The following is a 23,819-nucleotide window of genomic DNA, read 5'->3' as shown; positions in this document are numbered from 1 at the left end:
ACTGCAGGTAGATAAAAGGGCATTGGGAGAGGACAGATTGCATCACTGCATTTAGATTACATTCTTTGCTCTCAAGATAGAAATGTACTACTTCTGTGGATTTGTTTTATTTGTCCAAAAGAAGCAACATATCTCCTGTCACCAAATATTTGAGCAAAAGCCGTGCATTACTATCTCAAAATCCATCTTTTACCAGCCGACAGATAAAGGCACTTTTGACTCTGATATTAAGGAAGCCTGTACAAGCCTTCTGAAATGTGACATTGGTTGTTGTTTATCCCCCACTCATCTATCTATTGTACTTTTCTTGAAGCTTTTAAATGAAATAAATGTATAGTTGACCTTTGCAATAAGCAAAATGGTGGTCAAAAGCTATGTTTCTAAACTATCAAATCTAAGATTTTAATGACCTGTGAGAAAATGTAAGACCAATCGTTCTTGTTAAATTATCTTATTTTATATTACTGAAAATGACCGTTATTGCATTATTGAAAGTTACCGGAGGTTATAAAAAAAAAGAAATACATGAAACACATCTGATATTAATGTATTATACCAAAAACAGTAAATTACAATAGTTTATAGCCAGCTAGTAAACACACTAAACTTTGCAATCACGAAAACACAACTGCAATTTTATGCCAATTATGGTGTCCTAATAGTACTATTTTTATACAACAGTACTACTGAGGCATTACACTACCTGCAGGGTAATGCATCAGGGAATGTAACCAAAAAGAAGAATTTTGAGTCCATAAATTCAGCAGATCTATTTTCTTTGAGCTAAACGTCTTCTATCTTTGACGGAAAGAGAAGTAATCTGCGGGTAACAGTTGTGGCGTAGCTCTATATGTATGTAATATAGTGTAACAATCTTTTATTTGTCCCTCGCCACTTTACATAGTTTTGTAGCAGGTCATATTTCTGAATGATTGATTTCCCAGCGCACATTTAACCATGTCTGGCTGGAACACCTCAATATAGATGACAGCTACGTAAGGGAAAGAGATAAGACTCGTTGAAGAAAAGTGATGAACCATTGGGTCAAAGCCTCATTTGCAGACAGGCTGATTAAGTGATATTTATTAATGAAAGCTTGCTAATAGACGTTATTTTAGTTAAACTAAGGTATCATTTCGTTATTATCTTGCAAATTATGTATATTTATCCTACACCTAGCTAGCATCGTTTTTGAAACCTGAAATGAGATTATATGATGTATACATGCTAGCATACTCTGTACGGCTTCCACGTATTTCTATCAGATACTAAATTATAGCCATTTTATTTTAAATAGCAAATCCGCACAGGTTCTTCTCGGTGACCTATCAAATTGGAGTTTCTATGATTTACCCTCAATGGAGCTTCACGTGAATGATTTATTTCAAACTGCTTTACTTGTGTAGCTATTTCAACGCTCCTTTACTTTTCTCTCCTTAAAGGCATTCAGAGGAAACACCAACGCGGACACTATAGTGCAGCATAAATTCCAGCACTCAATCAAAACCAGGTTCCTGCGATTCGTACCTATGAGGTGGAATGTTAACGGCAAGATAGGGATGAGAGTAGAAGTATTTGGCTGCACGTACAGTAAGTGCTATTAATATCTACTAACAACTAACAATCTGAACTGATTTTTTGTTTCCCTTTGGCCCTTTCAGGAAAGTAAAGGTATTAATTTTCCTTCAGTAAAGGCAAACTGGTCTCTGAAAAAATGAGTGCGTTGATCCCATTTGCAATTCAAATTGCCAGGGCAGGCCCATCATAACACACCATGGACATGTTATGAGAGTGTGTGATTATCATTGCTCAAAGAAAACTTTAGTTTTGTCACCATGAGACATATCACACTGATAGGTATGCATTCGTAGTCTACACCTAGGCAACATCATTGAGTTCACCCAGGAAACCCCATTGCCCTACCTCAAAGGCATCCCTTAGAAAGGACAAACTATACAACACTTTCTAAGTGGGACACTGTTACTGTGACTCCAGAGAGCCTCTTTGTGCTGCACCCATGATGTTCGAATACAGATGTTCTCTCATTTGAGTTAATGCACCCATGACTTTATCGAAGCACCAAATGTAGGCTCACTGTTTTGTCATCACCATAAAACCATTTATGCAACTGGACTTTAACACCCACATAGCAGAATATTTTTCAACATTCTATCAAGATCTCTCAGATCGGCCAAGCAAGCTTTCATTCATGAGAGGAAAATTTACCTGGCCCGAATGGGTGGCAGGTCATTTGCTTACTTGGTCGCCTTCCTTGGAATCCCTTTCCTAAGACAATGCATTATATATCAAATCTTTCCATTTTCAGGAATTTCTAAAACTTTAATTTGTATAATTTTTCGTTTACAATTTGTCTTTGCTCCACATAACATGTTCTCTGTCTTAATTGGAATCGTCAAGATATTCCATTGGGGGTGAGTCGGCTCAATACAAACCATAATAACATAACATAACATAAACATAATGGAAAGCTGCTCAAGTATGTGTAGCCCTTTCTGTAATTCCAAAGTGCTAGAGGCAGAAAAAGCATGCACAAAAGATTCAAGCCTAAAACCGGGACACTACTGTACTTTAGCCCCTGGAGGGCTCCAAATACATTATAAAAGAGCCATATCATGGGGCCTCTGCAGGAATTTGGTGCCACGACTAGGTGCTCGTGAGTTATGGAACTACCCACTTTGTCAAGAGTTAGAACGGAAATGTGATCAAGACCAAGCAAGTTGTAAATCTGTGTTTATTCATAAACATTTTTCTTTGCCCTTCCTGACTCCGATTAATTGTCTAAACTTTCTGCTACTTCAAAGGAATACCAAATAGTGCCCCAAACACAACATTTACTGGAGAGAGGAGTGTAGGTGAAAGTATTCCTTGACATTCAAAAGAGCTTCCCATAGGAACGCAGAAAGATAAATGAATATGCTAATTCATATTTATCGTACTCTGTGCCTGCACATTTTACATTGTGCAGACTGTCCATTGTTGTCGGGTGCGGCCTTGCAGTTGTAGACCAGGTCAAGATGAACTTTAAATTAGCCCAGGACTATCAAATCTTAAGCATACAACATATAGGTGTTTGAGATGAAAAAGAGAGCACTAAGAGAGAGATTTCTTCCCATATAAATACCTATTCAATTTACTCTGGAATTCATTTACTAGAGAGGTGAAATGCACAATGCCAGAGGGATGCTGGGTTTACAACATGTGGTGTCATGTTACAGAAGGCAAAATATCACTTGGGGTGAATTCCAGAAATGTTGCACTTGCCAAACAAGATAAATGCATGCGCTCCATATTTACCTATTGACTAATAATAAATTACAGAGGTGTGCAGTGGAGTGGTGTAGAATGCAAATGCAATGAGTGGAATAGCGAGGAGTGGAGTCTGGTGGATTAGAGTTACATACAGTGGAATAGTCAAAAGTAGAGTGGCATAGAGCGTGGTGGAATACACTAGAATGATGTACGCTTCAGTGGTGTTGATTGGAGTTGTGTACAGTGGAATAATGTACCCTGGAGTGGTGTAGAGTGGTGTGGCATAGAGTGGAGTTAGCTAGAGTGGAGTGGCGACAGTGGAATAGTGTGCAGTGGAGGTGGTGTACAGGGGAATAGTGTAGAGTGGAGTGGCATACAGTGGAATAGTGCACCATATAGAAGCATACAGTAAAATAGTGCAGAGTGGAGCGATGTAGAGTGGAATGGCATACAATGAAGTGGGGTAGACTGAAAGAGCATACAGTGGTGTGGCATACAGTGGAGTGGAGTGACATACTGTGAAGTAGCACACAGTGGAACTAGCACAAAGTTGGGTGGCATAGAGACGAGCGGGGTAGAGTGGAGGGGTGTACAATAGAATACTGTAGAGTTGAGTGGTGTAGAGTGTTATTGCATACATTGCATACAATAGAATATAGTATAGTTGACTGGAGTGTGGTACAGTGTTGTAGACTGGAGTGGAGTAGAGGAGAGTGGTAGAGTGGAGTGGCAAAGAGTGATGTGATGGAGAGTGAAGTAGCATACAGTGAAGTGCTGTAGAGTGGACTGATGTAGAATAGAGTGGGGTAAAGTGTAATGGTGTAGCATGCAGTAGCAAAGAGTAGAGTGCCATAGAGTGGAGTTGCGTGCAGTGGAGTGGTGTAGAATGGAATGTCGTATGGTGGAGTGTTCAGCGGAATGGCGTACAGTGGAGTGGTGTACAGTACAGTTGCATAAAGTGGTTTAGCATAAAGTGGAGTAGGATATGGTGGACTTACATACAGTACAATAGCATAAAATAGAGTGGTGTAGAGTAGAGTGGCAGATATTGGAATATGGTAGACTGGAGTGCCACACAGTGAAATAATGTACAGTGGAGTGGTACAGAATGTAGTGGAGTAGATTTGACTGGGGGAGAGTGAAGTGCCATACAGTGGAATAGCATGGTGGCATAAACGGGAGTGGTGTAGAGTTGAGTGGCATAGAATAACATACAGTAGAGTAGCGTACACCGAAGTGTAGAATGGAATGCGGCAGAGACTAGAATAGCATACAGTGGAATGGCATGGAGTGGAGTAGCATAGAGTAGAGTGGCATAGAGATGAGTGGAATGCTTTGGTATAGCATGCAGTGGAGAGTTATACATTGAAGTGGGTTAGACTTGAGTGACATACAGTCGACTAGCATTGAGTTGTGTGGCATAGAGTGTAGCTGTGTACAGTTCAGTAGCTGATAGTGGAGTGGTGTAGAGTGGAGTGGGGTACGGTGGAGTGGCGTAGAGTGAAGTGGCGTACAGTAGAGTAGAGAAGGGTGGAATAGCACATGGTGGAGTATTGCAAAGTGAAGTGGCGAAGAGTGGAGAGGTATACGGTAGAATAGATTACACTGGTGTGTAAAGTGTAAAGAATTGACAGATTCTTTTTCTAAAGCTGAGCTGGAGCATGATGATACAGTGATTTGATTCATGGAGAGTGGTGCAAATTGACTTTGCCTTGAGGTTAGGTAACATTATTTATTATTATGTAAACCTTGCAAAACCAATGCAAAATTAGTTCATCCAATACTTGCTGTTCTGCAAGTGCCTTGTTATGCTATTCCACTGTATGACACTCCACTGTACACCACTCCAATCTAAAACACTCCACTGTATGCTATTCCACTGGACAGGGACAAAGTGCTGAGTTCAGGCCACTCATGATGTAACACTGCTACACTTACTTCCAGAAGTGTTTCTTGTTTCGGGAAAGTGCTCGACAACACCAGCCAAGGGCTCAGAGGCTCTGGATTGTCTCTTGGGGTATGGGACTACAACTCCAACAATGCACCACTTCCAGTTATGTTTTTTTTTACAACAGTTCCAGACATCTGGATCTTCTTTCAGAAGTCCTTTTTGGGTAACTGAAGTGTTCACAAACATGATTCAAGTTCCAGAAGCCCTGAGTTGATCCTTGTGAGTTAGGACTACAGTTCCCAGAATGCATCTGGTCAGAATCCTTAAATGGCCACTGGACGCTGGTCAGCTGGGCGTTTCTTGCAGGGCTTGATGCAGGGAACTCTTGTCAGCTCCTTTGAACCTGTAGTTTACAGGGAGTCCACTTCTGGAGTTGCAAAAAACAAGGCAATGTCCTTTCTCTTGGTGAAGCCCAAAGTGTGCAACTAGTGCAGTCCTCGTGAGTACAGTTCTTCAGGTGGAGACCAAGGGTTCAGCCGGGCAGTCCTTCTTCTCCAGCATCTTCATCTAGCAAATTTCACTGTTTGCGACGTGCAAAACCCACATTGCGATGCCCAATTCCCATTTTGCGAGTCGGTAACCTGGTTACCGACTCGCAAAACAGGACTTCGAGTCGCAATTAGGAAGGGGTGTTCCCCTTCCTAATTGTGAGTCGCAGCACAATGCTGCATTGCTTTGTGACCGCGAACGTGGTTGCAAAGCAATCGCAGTTCCCACCAGTGTCACACTGGTGGTAACCCATTCGCAAAAAGGAAGGGGTCCCCATGGAACCCCTTCCCCTTTGTGAATGGCATGAAAAAATGAAACAAAAACGTTTCACTTTTTCATTTTGTAATGCATCTCGTTTTCCTTTAAGGAAAACGGGCTGCATTACCAAAAAAAAAAAAACTGCTTTATTTAAAAGCAGTCACAGATATGGTGGTCTGCTGTCTCCAGCAGGCCATCATCCATGTGAGTGCTGCGAGTCGCAAGGGGGTCGCAAATAGCGACCCACCTCATTAATATTAATGAGGTGGGCCTTTGCGACCCCCTTGTGAGTCGCAGATGGTGTCAGGGACACCATCCTGCATTGCGACTCTCAAATTGCGAGTCTCTCTGACTCGCAATTTGCGAGTAGCAATTCAAGAGTTTCCTACATCTAGCCCTTAATTTGGTACCAGACTTGCTATATTGAATTCATCTGCATTGGAAATAAGACTTTATTATTTTAAAATAGCCTATTGATCCCATTGACTACAATGGGGAAAACAAATTTGGCTGTTTTTTTCCTCACCAGGGCTTATAAACTATCTCATAAAAGGTCCCTACCAACATTTATACTGCACCCAACCCTAAGGGCACCTAAGGCAGATGTTAGGAGTGACCTATATGCAAAAAAGGTAGTTTGAGACTTGGAATTCTTTTATTTCCAAAGTCAAATGTGCAATTAATTTTAACTTAAAAGCAGCCAGCAAGGCAGGTCCACTTTTAAAATGACAACTGGGACCACAGCAGTGCACCCTATCCACACTGGGGTCCCTCCACCTATATGCCCTACCATATATGAGGGACTTATAGGTAGGTTGTCAGAGACAATTATAATAATGCCTAATTTGCATATACCAGTTTAAACAGAGCACTGGCCCTGGGACTGGTTAGCAGTGCCCAGGGCACAGTCAGAGTAAAAAAACACCAGCATCAGCTAAGAATGGGGGCAACACAAGGGAGAGGGCTTCTGCTCTCAGCCCAGTTTTCCCAAAACGTGACTCAACTGTACACCACTCTGTTCTACACCACTCCACTCCTGACCAATCCACTATATGCTATTCCACTGTACACAACTACATTTTACACCACTCAGCTCTACACTATTCAACTGTGTGCCACTCTAATCTACACCACTCCACTATACGCTATTACACTGTTTGCTACTTGACTCTATGCCACTCCACTCTACTCCAGTCCACTCCACTCTACACGAATCCACTGAACATTATTCCACTGTGCAGTACCACAGTCAATGACACCCCAATATATACCACTGTACTTGGAAATGTCTTCAATAATGTGTGAGGTAATCGCAGTATACAAGATTCCAAACACAGAAATTCCAACAAAGGAGGATTCATACATTTGACTTGATTTTGTTTTCACCTTTATCTGTTAATCTTTGTCCAATTCATGGGCTTATCTTTATCCCCCTTTGATTCCCCCACCTGTGGCCCCCTTGTTGCCCTGAGCTTAGACTTCTATCCATTGGGCTTCTTTCTAATCCTCACGCCCCAGTATACCTTGTTGGAGTTTTTTGGTGCACGACCTAATCACAGTGGCTGACAAGATATCTTCATCATAAAGGAGCATTTTCATTGGAATTCTTTAAGAAGAACTACAGTAAAAAGTACTGAACGGAATTACACAAAATGTGGCAGGAAGCTACAACTTGATCTGCAGACTGGGCTTTTTGTGATTTGGTGTAAATCCATTGAGTAGTTTGTTTAAAATTAAAGGCCACAAATATTTATTAATCTGGACACTTGCTTGCAAGAGAAGCAATTCAAAAATAGAGAATTCTGATTGGCCCTGGGAACCCACTTCCCCTAGACCCATGTGCTCCTTCGGGAGTCAGACGCGCTGTGATTTTCTGCCACCAGCATCAGAAACATGTTGCTGGCAGACATTACAGGACTCAAGGACTTAGCCCCTGTCCAGATGTTTGAATATAAGATATACAAGGGTTGAAATGGGCACAAAAAGAAGCGGACAATATATATATATATATATATATATATATATATATATATATATATATATATATATATATATTTTTTTTTTTCACTGAAAAAAGCAAATGTTACATGCACGTTAGGTTCTGAATTTACTCGTAGAAAACCATGGAAATTCAGAAGTTATAGTTACCTGAGCTGCAGGTCCTTTTCCCCTTCCTGTGCTGAGCCTTTTTTGGGCTATTTGGGGCAGTTCGCGCTTAGGTCCTCATAACCTTTTGTTCACATAAGCTACCCATGCCAAATGTGCGTCCTTCTTTTCCAACATCCTAGGGATTCTAGAGGTACCCAGACTTTGTGGGTTCCCCAGAAGGAGGCCAAGATATTAGCCAAAATACAGTGAACATTTTGTTTTTTTCAATAAAATGGGAAAAAGGGGCTGCAGAAGAAGGATTGTGGTTTTTTCCCTGAAAATGCCATCAACAAAGGGTTTGTGGTGCTAAAATCACCAGCGTCCCAGCTTTCAGGAACAGGCAGACTTGAATCAGAAAACCCAATTTTTCAACACAATTTTGGCATTTTACTGGGAAATACCCCATTTTTACGATTTTTTGTGCTTTCCGACTCCTTCCAGTCAGTGACAGAAATGGGCATGAAACCAATGCTGGATCCCAGAAACCGAAACATTTCTGAAAAGTAGAAAACATTCTGAATTCAGCAAGGGGTAATTTGCGTAGATCCTACAAGGGTTTCCGACAGAAAATAACAACTGAAAAGAAAATATTGAAATTGAGGTGAAAAAAACATCAATTTTTCTCTACGTTTTACTCTGTAACATTTTCCTGCAATGTCAGATTTTTGAAAGCAATATAACGTTACGTCTGCTGGACTCTTCTGGTTGCGGGGATACATAGGACTTGTAGGTTCATCAAGAACTCTAGGTACCCCTATAAGAAAACTCGATATAAGGTATTGGAGGCGGCCTATAAGTGCTGGCGGTCATGGTATAAAAAGAAAGGTTTTGGTAGATATAATTGTTATACCATGATCAAAAAGAACCCATTGCTCCCCGACATATTCAAGGATAAATGTATGGCAAGCTGGGTTTCGGCAGGTATAGAGAGGTTGGGGAATCTCTTTGATAACTCGGGGGTTAAGGCATTTGTCGATCTACAGAAGTGTTATGGTTTAGAGCGTAGGGATTTTTTTAAATACCTTCAGATACGAGATTTCCTTTTAAGAAAAACAGGAGGGGTGCAGGGATTTAGGAGCGTTCAATTGCTGGATGATATTGTGACTAATCCTAATATATCAATCAGGTCAATCTATCGATTATTAATGTTAGAACAGCCCGATGATTTAGAGAAGAATTGTGAAAAGTGGAGTAGGAAACTGGAAGACGGGAGTAAAATCTTTCTAAGGTCATTAGAATTGGGACACACTATTCTACTCTCTTCCTCCCTCCAAGCACAACATTATAAAACTGTGTTTGATTTGTATCATACCCCAGCTCATCTTGTTAAATGGGGCAGTTTATTGGGAACCAGCTGTCCAAGATGTAGAATGTATGGAATAGATATTGTACACATGATGGCTACATGCGGGGAATTGAAGGATCTGAAGGAGGGCATTCAATCTGTATTGAAAGAAGTCCTGGGATTTGATCTAATCCTAACCCCCGAGGTAATGGTTTTAGGGGTGTTGGGTGATACGGACAATCTTTATGAAGCATTTATATTTGTGGCTATGGCAGTATTTCGATTATGTATAGCATCCGCCTGGCTCAATGTCCGACCCCCGACTTGGCAACAATGGTTGGCCAGATTATTGTCAGTGTATTATTTGGAAACAGCATTGTATGAACGGAAAGGGAAATATGCGAGGAGGAAAGGGAAGGTAATATGGGGGGCATTTCAGGATTGGATTTTTGCTCATAATGTTTAAATGTTTAAACCAAAATGGTATGTCACCATTTAAGAGATGGACATTTGTCTTCCAAAGGTTTATCCCCCGCTGGGTGTTATTTGCTTTATTTTCTTATTTGTATTTGTTGTATGATACCTTTCCAATAAAAAAAAAAAAAAAAAAAAAAAAAAAAAAAAGAACTCTAGGTACCCAGAGCCAATAAATGAGCTGCACCATGCAGTGGGTATTCATTCTATACCGGGTATACAGCAATTCATTTGCTGAAATATAAAGAGTAAAAAATAGCTATCAAGAAAACCTTAGTATTTCCAAAATGGGCACAAGATAAGGTGTTGAGGAGCAGTGGTTATTTGCACATCTCTGAATTCCGGGGTGCCCATACTAGCGGTGAATTACAGGGCATTTCTCAAATAAACGTCTTTTTTACACACTCTCTTATATTTGGAAGGAAAAAATGTAGAGAAAGACAAGGGGCAATAACACTTGTATTGCTATTCTATGTTCCCCCAAGTTTCCCGATAAAAATGATACCTCACTTGTGTGGGTAGGCCTAGCGCTCGCGATAGGAAATGCCCCAAAACACAGCATGGACACATCACATTTTTTGACAGAAAACAGAGGTGTTTTTTGCAAAGTGCCTACCTGTAGATTTTGGCCTCTAGCTCAGCCGGCACCTTGGGAAACCTACCAAACCTGTGAATTTTTTAAAACTTGAGACCTTGGCGGAATCTAAGATGGGGTGACTTGTGGGGCTCTGACCAGGTTCTGTTACCCAAAATCCTTTGCAAACCTCAAAATTTGGCTAAAAAAACACATTTTCCTCACATTTCGGTGACAGAAAGTTCTGGAATCTGAGAGGAGCCACAAATTTCCTTCCACCCACCGTTCCCCCAAGTCTCCACATAAAAATGATACCTCACTTGTGGGGGTAGGCTTAGCGCCTGCAACAGGATATGCCCCATAACACAACGTGGACACATCCCATTTTTTGACAGAAAACAGAGGTGTTTTTTGCAAAGGGCCTACCTGTAGATTTTGGCCTCTAGCTCAGCCGGCACCTAGGGAAACCTACCAAACCTGTGCATTTTTGAAAACTAGACGCCTAGGGGAATCCAAGATGGGGTGACTTGTGGGGCTCTGACCAGGTTCTGTTACCCAGAATCCTTTGCAAACCTCAAAATGTGGCTAAAAAAACACATTTCCTCACATTTCGGTGACAGAAAGTTCTGGAACCTGAGAGGAGCCACAAATTTCCTTCCACCCAGCGTTCCCCCAAGTGTCGGATAAAAATGATACCTCACTTGTGTGGGTAGGACTAGCGCCTGCAACAGGAAATGCCCCAAAACACAATGTGGACACATCCCATTTTTTGACAGAAAACAGAGGTGTTTTTTGCAAAGTGCCTACCTGTAGATTTTGGCCTCTAGTTCAGCCGGCACCTAGGGAAATCTACCAAACCTGTGCATTTCTTAAAACTAGCGACCTAGGGGAATCCAAGATGGGGTGACTTGTGGGGCTCTGACCAGTTTCTGTTACCCAGAATCCTTTGCAAACCTCAAAATTTGGCTAAAAAAACAACTTTTCCTCACATTTCGGTGACAGAAAGTTCTGGAATCTGAGAAGAGCCACAAATTTCCTTCCACCCAGCGTTCCCCCAAGTGTCCGATAAAAATGATACCTCACTTGTGTGGGTAGGCCTAGCGCCTGCAACAGGAATTGCCCCAAAACACAATGTGGACACATCCCATTTTTTGACAGAAAACAGAGGTGTTTTTTGCAAAGTGCCTACCTTTAGATTTTGGCCTCTACCTCAGCCGGCACCTAGGGAAACCTACCAAACCTGTGCATTTATGAAAACTAGAGACCCAGGGGAATCCAAGATGGGGTGACTTGTGGGGCTCTGACCAGGTTCTGTTACCCAGAATCCTTTGCAAACCTCAAAATGTGGCTAAAAAAACACATTTTCCTCACATTTCGGTGACAGAAAGTTCTGGAATCTGAGAAGAGCCACAAATTTCCTTCCACACAGCGTTCCCCCAAGTGTTAGATAAAAATGATACCTCACTTGTGTGGGTAGGCCTAGCGCCCGCAACAGGATATGCCCCATAACACAACGTGGACACATCCCATTTTTTGACAGAAAACAGAAGTGTTTTTTGCAAAGTGCCTACCTGTAGATTTTGGCCTCTAGCTCAGCCGGCACCTAGGGAAACCTACCAAACCTGTGCATTTTTGAAAACTAGAGGCCTAGGGGAATCCAAGATGTGGTGACTTGTGGGGCTCTGACCAGGTTCTGTTACCCAGAATCCTTTGCAAACCTCAAAATGTGGCTAAAAAAACACATTTCCTCACATTTCGGTGACAGAAAGTTCTGGAATCTGAGAGGAGCCACAAATTTCCTTCCACCCAGCGTTCCCCCAAGTGTCCGTTAAAAATGATACCTCACTTGTGTGGGTAGGCCTAGCGCCTGCAACAGGAATTGCCCCAAAACACAATGTGGACACATCCCATTTTTTGACAGAAAACAGAGGTGTTTTTTGCAAAGTGCCTACCTGTAGATTTTGGCCTCTAGCTCAGCCGGCACCTAGGGAAACCTACCAAACCTGTGCATTTTTGAAAACTAGAGGCCTAGGGGAATCCAAGATGGGGTGACTTGTGGGGCTCTGACCAGGTTCTGTTACCCAGAATCCTTTGCAAACCTCAAAATGTGGCTAAAAAAAACACATTTCCTCACATTTCGGTTACAGAAAGTTCTGGAATCTGAGAGGAGCCACAAATTTCCTTCCACCCAGCGTTCCCCCAAGTGTCCGATAAAAATGATACCTCACTTGTGTGGGTAGGACTAGCGCCTGCAACAGGAAATGCCCCAAAACACAATGTGGACACATCCCATTTTTTGACAGAAAACAGAGGTGTTTTTTGCAAAGTGCCTACCTGTAGATTTTGGCCTCTAGTTCAGCCGGCACCTAGGGAAACCTACCAAACCTGTGCATTTCTTAAAACTAGCGACCTAGGGGAATCCAAGATGGGGTGACTTGTGGGGCTCTGACCAGTTTCTGTTACCCAGAATCCTTTGCAAACCTCAAAATTTGGCTAAAAAAACAACTTTTCCTCATATTTCGGTGACAGAAAGTTCTGGAATCTGAGAGGAACCACAAATTTCCTTCCACCCAGCGTTCCCCCAAGTGTCCGATAAAAATGATACCTCACTTAGGTGGGTAGGCCTAGCTCCTGCAACAGGAAATGCCCCAAAACACAACATGGACACATCCCATTTTTTGACAGAAAACAGAGGTGTTTTTTGCAAAGTGCCTACCTTTAGATTTTGGCCTCTACCTCAGCCGGCACCTAGGGAAACCTACCAAACCTGTGCATTTATGAAAACTAGAGACCCAGGGGAATCCAAGATGGGGTGACTTGTGGGGCTCTGACCAGGTTCTGTTACCCAGAATCCTTTGCAAACCTCAAAATGTGGCTAAAAAAACACATTTTCCTCACATTTCGGTGACAGAAAGTTCTGGAATCTGAGAAGAGCCACAAATTTCCTTCCACACAGCGTTCCCCCAAGTGTTAGATAAAAATGATACCTCACTTGTGTGGGTAGGCCTAGCGCCCGCAACAGGATATGCCCCATAACACAACGTGGACACATCCCATTTTTTGACAGAAAACAGAAGTGTTTTTTGCAAAGTTCCTACCTGTAGATTTTGGCCTCTAGCTCAGCCGGCACCTAGGGAAACCTACCAAACCTGTGCATTTTTGAAAACTAGAGGCCTAGGGGAATCCAAGATGCGGTGACTTGTGTGGCTCTGACCAGGTTCTGTTACCCAGAATCCTTTGCAAACCTCAAAATGTGGCTAAAAAAACACATTTCCTCACATTTCGGTGACAGAAAGTTCTGGAATCTGAGAGGAGCCACAAATTTCCTTCCACCCAGCGTTCCCCCAAGTGTCCGATAAAAATGATACCTCACTTGTGTGGGTAGGCCTAGCGCCTGCAACAGGAATTGCCCCAAAACACAATGTGTACACATCCCATTTTTTGACAGAAAACAGAGGTGTTTTTTGCAAAGTGCCTACCTTTAGATTTTGGCCTCTACCTCAGCCGGCACCTAGGGAAACCTACCAAACCTGTGCATTTATGAAAACTAGAGACCCAGGGGAATCCAAGATGGGGTGACTTGTGGGGCTCTGACCAGGTTCTGTTACCCAGAATCCTTTGCAAACCTCAAAATGTGGCTAAAAAAACACATTTTCCTCACATTTCGGTGACAGAAAGTTCTGGAATCTGAGAGGAGCCACAAATTTCCTTCCACCCAGCGTTCCCCCAAGTGTCCGATAAAAATGATACCTCACTTGTGTGGGTAGGACTAGCGCCTGCAACAGGAAATGCCCCAAAACACAATGTGGACACATCCCATTTTTTGACAGAAAACAGAGGTGTTTTTTGCAAAGTGCCTACCTGTAGATTTTGGCCTCTAGTTCAGCCGGCACCTAGGGAAACCTACCAAACCTGTGCATTTCTTAAAACTAGCGACCTAGGGGAATCCAAGATGGGGTGACTTGTGGGGCTCTGACCAGTTTCTGTTACCCAGAATCCTTTGCAAACCTCAAAATTTGGCTAAAAAAACAACTTTTCCTCATATTTCGGTGACAGAAAGTTCTGGAATCTGAGAGGAACCACAAATTTCCTTCCACCCAGCGTTCCCCCAAGTGTCCGATAAAAATCATACCTCACTTAGGTGGGTAGGCCTAGCTCCTGCAACAGGAAATGCCCCAAAACACAACATGGACACATCCCATTTTTTCACAGAAAACAGAGGTGTTTTTTGCAAAGTGCCTACCTGTAGATATTGGCCTCTAGCTCAGCCGGCACCTAGGGAAACCTACCAAACCTGTGCATTTTTGAAAACTAGAGGCCTAGGGGAATCCAATATGGGGTGACTTGTGGGGCTCTGACCAGGTTCTGTTACCCAGAATCCTTTGCAAACCTCAAAATGTGGCTAAAAAAACACATTTCCTCACATTTCGGTGACAGAAAGTTCTGGAATCTGAGAGGAGCCACAAATTTCCTTCCACCCAGCATTCCCCCAAGTGTCCGATAAAAAAGATACCTCACTTGTGTGGGTAGGCCTAGCGCCTGCAACAGGAAATGCCCCAAAACACAATGTGGACACATCCCATTTTTTGACATAAAACAGAGGTGTTTTTTGCAATGTGCCTACCTGTAGATTTTGGCCTCTAGTTCAGCCGGCACCTAGGGAAATCTACCAAACCTGTGCATTTCTTAAAACTAGCGACCTAGGGGAATCCAAGATGGGGTGACTTGTGGGGCTCTGACCAGTTTCTGTTACCCAGAATCCTTTGCAAACCTCAAAATTTGGCTAAAAAAACAACTTTTCCTCATATTTCGGTGACAGAAAGTTCTGGAATCTAAGAGGAGCCACAAATTTCCTTCCACCCAGCGTTCCCCCAAGTGTCCGATAAAAATGATACCTCACTTGTGTGGGTAGGCCTAGTGCCTGCAACAGGAATTGCCCCAAAACACAATGTGGACACATCCCATTTTTTGACAGAAAACAGAGGTGTTTTTTGCAAAGTGCCTACCTTTAGATTTTGGCCTCTACCTCAGCCGGCACCTAGGGAAACCTACCAAACCTGTGCATTTATGAAAACTAGAGACCCAGGGGAATCCAAGATGGGGTGACTTGTGTGGCTCTGACCAGGTTCTGTTACCCAGAATCCTTTGCAAACCTCAAAATGTGGCTAAAAAAACACATTTTCCTCACATTTCGGTGACAGAAAGTTCTGGAATCTGAGAAGAGCCACAAATTTCCTTCCACACAGCGTTCCCCCAAGTGTTAGATAAAAATGATACCTCACTTGTGTGGGTAGGCCTAGCGCCCGCAACAGGATATGCCCCATAACACAACGTGGACACATCCCATTTTTTGACAGAAAACAGAAGTGTTTTTTGCAAAGTGCCTACCTGTAGATTTTGGCCTCTAGCTCAGCCGGCACCTAGGGAAACCTACCAAACCTGTGCATTTTTGAAAACTAGAGGCCTAGGGGAATCCAAGATGTGGTGACTTGTGTGGCTCTGACCAGGTTCTGTTACCCAGAATCCTTTGCAAACCTCAAAATGTGGCTAAAAAAACACATTTCCTCACATTTCGGTGACAGAAAGTTCTGGAATCTGAGAGGAGCCACAAATTTCCTTCCACCCAGCGTTCCCCCAAGTGTCCGATAAAAATGATACCTCACTTGTGTGGGTAGGACTAGCGCCTGCAACAGGAAATGCCCCAAAACACAATGTGGACACATCCCATTTTTTGACAGAAAACAGAGGTGTTTTTTGCAAAGTGCCTACCTGTAGATTTTGGCCTCTAGTTCAGCCGGCACCTAGGGAAACCTACCAAACCTGTGCATTTCTTAAAACTAGCGACCTAGGGGAATCCAAGATGGGGTGACTTGTGGGGCTCTGACCAGTTTCTGTTACCCAGAATCCTTTGCAAACCTCAAAATTTGGCTAAAAAAACAACTTTTCCTCATATTTCGGTGACAGAAAGTTCTGAAATCTGAGAGGAACCACAAATTTCCTTCCACCCAGCGTTCCCCCAAGTGTCCGATAAAAATGATACCTCACTTAGGTGGGTAGGCCTAGCTCCTGCAACAGGAAATGCCCCAAAACACAACATGGACACATCCCATTTTTTGACAGAAAACAGAGGTGTTTTTTGCAAAGTGCCTACCTTTAGATTTTGGCCTCTACCTCAGCCGGCACCTAGGGAAACCTACCAAACCTGTGCATTTATGAAAACTAGAGACCCAGGGGAATCCAAGATGGGGTGACTTGTGGGGCTCTGACCAGGTTCTGTTACCCAGAATCCTTTGCAAACCTCAAAATGTGGCTAAAAAAACACATTTTCCTCACATTTCGGTGACAGAAAGTTCTGGAATCTGAGAAGAGCCACAAATTTCCTTCCACACAGCGTTCCCCCAAGTGTTAGATAAAAATGATACCTCACTTGTGTGGGTAGGCCTAGCGCCCGCAACAGGATATGCCCCATAACACAACGTGGACACATCCCATTTTTTGACAGAAAACAGAAGTGTTTTTTGCAAAGTGCCTACCTGTAGATTTTGGCCTCTAGCTCAGCCGGCACCTAGGGAAACCTACCAAACCTGTGCATTTTTGAAAACTAGAGGCCTAGGGGAATCCAAGATGTGGTGACTTGTGTGGCTCTGACCAGGTTCTGTTACCCAGAATCCTTTGCAAACCTCAAAATGTGGCTAAAAAAACACATTTCCTCACATTTCGGTGACAGAAAGTTCTGGAATCTGAGAGGAGCCACAAATTTCCTTCCACCCAGCGTTCCCCCAAGTGTCCGATAAAAATGATACCTCACTTGTGTGGGTAGGCCTAGCGCCTGCAACAGGAATTGCCCCAAAGCACAATGTGGACACATCCCATTTTTTGACAGAAAACAGAGGTGTTTTTTGCAAAGTGCCTACCTTTAGATTTTGGCCTCTACCTCAGCCGGCACCTAGGGAAACCTACCAAACCTGTGCATTTATGAAAACTAGAGACCCAGGGGAATCCAAGATGGGGTGACTTGTGTGGCTCTGACCAGGTTCTGTTACCCAGAATCCTTTGCAAACCTCAAAATGTGGCTAAAAAAACACATTTTCCTCACATTTCGGTGACAGAAAGTTCTGGAATCTGAGAGGAGCCACAAATTTCCTTCCACCCAGCGTTCCCCCAAGTGTCCGATAAAAATGATACCTCACTTGTGTGGGTAGGACTAGCGCCTGCAACAGGAAATGCCCCAAAACACAATGTGGACACATCCCATTTTTTGACAGAAAACAGAGGTGTTTTTTGCAAAGTGCCTACTTGTAGATTTTGGCCTCTAGTTCAGCCGGCACCTAGGGAAACCTACCAAACCTGTGCATTTCTTAAAACTAGCGACCTAGGGGAATCCAAGATGGGGTGACTTGTGGGGCTCTGACCAGTTTCTGTTACCCAGAATCCTTTGCAAACCTCAAAATTTGGCTAAAAAAACAACTTTTCCTCATATTTCGGTGACAGAAAGTTCTGGAATCTGAGAGGAACCACAAATTTCCTTCCACCCAGCGTTCCCCCAAGTGTCCGATAAAAATCATACCTCACTTAGGTGGGTAGGCCTAGCTCCTGCAACAGGAAATGCCCCAAAACACAACATGGACACATCCCATTTTTTGACAGAAAACAGAGGTGTTTTTTGCAAAGTGCCTACCTCTAGATATTGGCCTCTAGCTCAGCCGGCACCTAGGGAAACCTACCAAACCTGTGCATTTTTTAAAACTAGAGGCCTAGGGGAATCCAATATGGGGTGACTTGTGGGGCTCTGACCAGGTTCTGTTACCCAGAATCCTTTGCAAACCTCAAAATGTGGCTAAAAAAACACATTTCCTCACATTTCGGTGACAGAAAGTTCTGGAATCTGAGAGGAGCCACAAATTTCCTTCCACCCAGCATTCCCCCAAGTGTCCGATAAAAAAGATACCTCACTTGTGTGGGTAGGCCTAGCGCCTGCAACAGGAAATGCCCCAAAACACAATGTGGACACATCCCATTTTTTGACATAAAACAGAGGTGTTTTTTGCAATGTGCCTACCTGTAGATTTTGGCCTCTACCTCAGCCGTCACCTAGGGAAACCTACCAAACCTGGGCATTTATGAAAACTAGAGACCCAGGGGAATCGAAGATGGGGTGACTTGTGGGGCTCTGACCAGGTTCTGTTACCCAGAATCCTTTGCAAACCTCAAAATATGGCTAAAAAAACACATTTTTCTCACATTTCGGTGACAGAAAGTTCTGGAATCTGAGAAGAGCCACAAATTTCCTTCCACACAGCGTTCCCCCAAGTGTTAGATAAAAATGATACCTCACTTGTGTGGGTAGGCCTAGCGCCCGCAACAGGATATGCCCCATAACACAACGTGGACACATCCCATTTTTTGACAGAAAACAGAAGTGTTTTTTGCAAAGTGCCTACCTGTAGATTTTGGCCTCTAGCTCAGCCGGCACCTAGGGAAACCTACCAAACCTGTGCATTTTTGAAAACTAGAGGCCTAGGGGAATCCAATATGGGGTGACTTGTGGGGCTCTGACCAGGTTCTGTTACCCAGAATCCTTTGCAAACCTCAAAATGTGGCTAAAAAAACACATTTCCTCACATTTCGGTGACAGAAAGTTCTGGAATCTGAGAGGAGCCACAAATTTCCTTCCACCCAGCGTTCCCCCAAGTGTCGGATAAAAATGATACCTCACTTGTGTGGGTAGGACTAGCGCCTGCAACAGGAAATGCCCCAAAACACAATGTGGACACATCCCATTTTTTGACAGAAAACAGAGGTGTTTTTTGCAAAGTGCCTACCTGTAGATTTTGGCCTCTAGTTCAGCCGGCACCTAGGGAAATCTACCAAACCTGTGCATTTCTTAAAACTAGCGACCTAGGGGAATCCAAGATGGGGTGACTTGTGGGGCTCTGACCAGTTTCTGTTACCCAGAATCCTTTGCAAACCTCAAAATTTGGCTAAAAAAACAACTTTTCCTCATATTTCGGTGACAGAAAGTTCTGGAATCTGAGAGGAACCACAAATTTCCTTCCACCCAGCGTTCCCCCAAGTGTCCGATAAAAATGATACCTCACTTAGGTGGGTAGGCCTAGCTCCTGCAACAGGAAATGCCCCAAAACACAACATGGACACATCCCATTTTTTGACAGAAAACAGAGGTGTTTTTTGCAAAGTGCCTACCTTTAGATTTTGGCCTCTACCTCAGCCGGCACCTAGGGAAACCTACCAAACCTGTGCATTTTTGAAAACTAGAGGCCTAGGGGAATCCAAGATGTGGTGACTTGTGTGGCTCTGACCAGGTTCTGTTACCCAGAATCCTTTGCAAACCTCAAAATGTGGCTAAAAAAACACATTTCCTCACATTTCGGTGACAGAAAGTTCTGGAATCTGAGAGGAGCCACAAATTTCCTTCCACCCAGCGTTCCCCCAAGTGTCCGATAAAAATGATACCTCACTTGTGTGGGTAGGCCTAGCGCCTGCAACAGGAATTGCCCCAAAACACAATGTGGACACATCCCATTTTTTGACAGAAAACAGAGGTGTTTTTTGCAAAGTGCCTACCTGTAGATTTTGGCCTCTAGCTCAGCCGGCACCTAGGGAAACCTACCAAACCTGTCCATTTTTTAAAACTAGAGGCCTAGGGGAATCCAAGATGGGGTGACTTGTGGGGCTCTGACCAGGTTCTGTTACCCAGAATCCTTTGCAAACCTCAAAATGTGGCTAAAAAAAACACATTTCCTCACATTTCGGTGACAGAAAGTTCTGGAATCTGAGAGGAGCCACAAATTTCCTTCCACCCAGCGTTCCCCCAAGTGTCCGATAAAAATGATACCTCACTTGTGTGGGTAGGACTAGCGCCTGCAACAGGAAATGCCCCAAAACACAATGTGGACACATCCCATTTTTTGACAGAAAACAGAGGTGTTTTTTGCAAAGTGCCTACCTGTAGATTTTGGCCTCTAGTTCAGCCGGCACCTAGGGAAACCTACCAAACCTGTGCATTTCTTAAAACTAGCGACCTAGGGGAATCCAAGATGGGGTGACTTGTGGGGCTCTGACCAGTTTCTGTTACCCAGAATCCTTTGCAAACCTCAAAATTTGGCTAAAAAAACAACTTTTCCTCATATTTCGGTGACAGAAAGTTCTGGAATCTGAGAGGAACCACAAATTTCCTTCCACCCAGCGTTCCCCCAAGTGTCCGATAAAAAATGATACCTCACTTAGGTGGGTAGGCCTAGCTCCTGCAACAGGAAATGCCCCAAAACACAACATGGACACATCCCATTTTTTGACAGAAAACAGAGGTGTTTTTTGCAAAGTGCCTACCTTTAGATTTTGGCCTCTACCTCAGCCGGCACCTAGGGAAACCTACCAAACCTGTGCATTTATGAAAACTAGAGACCCAGGGGAATCCAAGATGGGGTGACTTGTGGGGCTCTGACCAGGTTCTGTTACCCAGAATCCTTTGCAAACCTCAAAATGTGGCTAAAAAAACACATTTTCCTCACATTTCGGTGACAGAAGGTTCTGGAATCTGAGAAGAGCCACAAATTTCCTTCCACACTGCGTTCCCCCAAGTGTTAGATAAAAATGATACCTCACTTGTGTGGGTAGGCCTAGCGCCCGCAACAGGATATGCCCCATAACACAACGTGGACACATCCCATTTTTTGACAGAAAACAGAAGTGTTTTTTGCAAAGTGCCTACCTGTAGATTTTGGCCTCTAGCTCAGCCGGCACCTAGGGAAACCTACCAAACCTGTGCATTTTTGAAAACTAGAGGCCTAGGGGAATCCAAGATGTGGTGACTTGTGTGGCTCTGACCAGGTTCTGTTACCCAGAATCCTTTGCAAACCTCAAAATGTGGCTAAAAAAACACATTTCCTCACATTTCGGTGACAGAAAGTTCTGGAATCTGAGAGGAGCCACAAATTTCCTTCCACCCAGCGTTCCCCCAAGTGTCCGATAAAAATGATACCTCACTTGTGTGGGTAGGCCTAGCGCCTGCAACAGGAATTGCCCCAAAACACAATGTGGACACATCCCATTTTTTGACAGAAAACAGAGGTGTTTTTTGCAAAGTGCCTACCTTTAGGTTTTGGCCTCTACCTCAGCCGGCACCTAGGGAAACCTACCAAACCTGTGCATTTATGAAAACTAGAGACCCAGGGGAATCCAAGATGGGGTGACTTGTGGGGCTCTGACCAGGTTCTGTTACCCAGAATCCTTTGCAAACCTCAAAATGTGGCTAAAAAAACACATTTTCCTCACATTTCCGTGACAGAAAGTTCTGGAATCTGTGAGGAGCCACAAATTTCCTTCCACCCAGCGTTCCCCCAAGTCTCCCGATAAAAATGATACCTTACTTGTGTGGCTAGGCCTATCGACAGGAAATGCCCCAAAACACAACGTGGACACATCCCAATTTTTGACAGAAAACAGAAGTGTTTTTTGCAAAGTGCCTACCTGTAGATTTTGGCCTCTAGCTCAGCCGGCACCTAGGGAAACCTACCAAACCTGTGCATTTTTGAAAACTAGAGGCCTAGGGGAATCCAAGATGTGGTGACTTGTGTGGCTCTGACCAGGTTCTGTTACCCAGAATCCTTTGCAAACCTCAAAATGTGGCTAAAAAAACACATTTCCTCACATTTCGGTGACAGAAAGTTCTGGAATCTGAGAGGAGCCACAGATTTCATTCCACCCAGCGTTCCCCCAAGTGTCCGATAAAAATGATACCTCACTTGTGTGGGTAGGCCTAGCGCCTGCAACAGGAATTGCCCCAAAACACAATGTGGACACATCCCATTTTTTGACAGAAAACAGAGGTGTTTTTTGCAAAGTGCCTACCTGTAGATTTTGGCCTCTAGCTCAGCCGGCACCTAGGGAAACCTACCAAACCTGTGCATTTTTGAAAACTAGAGGCCTAGGGGAATCCAAGATGGGGTGACTTGTGGGGCTCTGACCAGGTTCTCTTACCCAGAATCCTTTGCAAACCTCAAAATGTGGCTAAAAAAAACACATTTCCTCACATTTCGGTGACAGAAAGTTCTGGAATCTGAGAGGAGCCACAAATTTCCTTCCACCCAGCGTTCCCCCAAGTGTCCGATAAAAATGATACCTCACTTGTGTGGGTAGGACTAGCGCCTGCAACAGGAAATGCCCCAAAACACAATGTGGACACATCCCATTTTTTGACAGAAAACAGAGGTGTTTTTTGCAAAGTGCCTACCTGTAGATTTTGGCCTCTAGTTCAGCCGGCACCTAGGGAAACCTACCAAACCTGTGCATTTCTTAAAACTAGCGACCTAGGGGAATCCAAGATGGGGTGACTTGTGGGGCTCTGACCAGTTTCTGTTACCCAGAATCCTTTGCAAACCTCAAAATTTGGCTAAAAAAACAACTTTTCCTCATATTTCGGTGACAGAAAGTTCTGGAATCTGAGAGGAACCACAAATTTCCTTCCACCCAGCGTTCCCCCAAGTGTCCGATAAAAATGATACCTCACTTAGGTGGGTAGGCCTCGCTCCTGCAACAGGAAATGCCCCAAAACACAACATGGACACATCCCATTTTTTGACAGAAAACAGAGGTGTTTTTTGCAAAGTGCCTACCTTTAGATTTTGGCCTCTACCTCAGCCGGCACCTAGGGAAACCTACCAAACCTGTGCATTTATGAAAACTAGAGACCCAGGGGAATCCAAGATGGGGTGACTTGTGGGGCTCTGACCAGGTTCTGTTACCCAGAATCCTTTGCAAACCTCAAAATGTGGCTAAAAAAACACATTTCCTCACATTTCGGTGACAGAAAGTTCTGGAATCTGAGAGGAGCCACAAATTTCCTTCCACCCAGCGTTCCCCCAAGTGTCCGATAAAAATGATACCTCACTTGTGTGGGTAGGCCTAGCGCCTGCAACAGGAATTGCCCCAAAACACAATGTGGACACATCCCATTTTTTGACAGAAAACAGAGGTGTTTTTTGCAAAGTGCCTACCTGTAGATTTTGGCCTCTAGTTCAGCCGGCACCTAGGGAAACCTACCAAACCTGTGCATTTCTTAAAACTAGCGACCTAGGGGAATCCAAGATGGGGTGACTTGTGGGGCTCTGACCAGTTTCTGTTACCCAGAATCCTTTGCAAACCTCAAAATGTGGCTAAAAAAACACATTTCCTCACATTTCGGTGACAGAAAGTTCTGGAATCTGAGAGGAGCCACAAATTTCCTTCCACCCAGCATTCCCCCAAGTGTCCGATAAAAAAGATACCTCACTTGTGTGGGTAGGCCTAGCGCCTGCAACAGGAAATGCCCCAAAACACAATGTGGACACATCCCATTTTTTGACATAAAA

The 23,819-nt window shown here is 43.7% G+C and overlaps 1 protein-coding gene across 1 annotated transcript in view; it reads left to right on the top strand.

The window, feature by feature from the left end:
• The window catches only part of LOC138285079 (contactin-associated protein-like 5), a 2,160,239-nt gene that overhangs the window by 763,129 nt on the left and 1,373,291 nt on the right, over positions 1-23,819 (top strand). The window contains exon 4 of the mRNA XM_069224597.1: positions 1,443-1,590. Coding sequence (XP_069080698.1) covers positions 1,443-1,590 — 148 coding nt within the window. The remainder of the gene's footprint in view (positions 1-1,442; positions 1,591-23,819) is intronic.

The sequence above is a fragment of the Pleurodeles waltl genome, chromosome 3_1, assembly GCF_031143425.1.
Source record: "Pleurodeles waltl isolate 20211129_DDA chromosome 3_1, aPleWal1.hap1.20221129, whole genome shotgun sequence".
NCBI classification, from domain to species: Eukaryota; Metazoa; Chordata; class Amphibia; order Caudata; family Salamandridae; genus Pleurodeles; species Pleurodeles waltl.
This window is presented reverse-complemented; position numbering and strand designations above follow the sequence as displayed.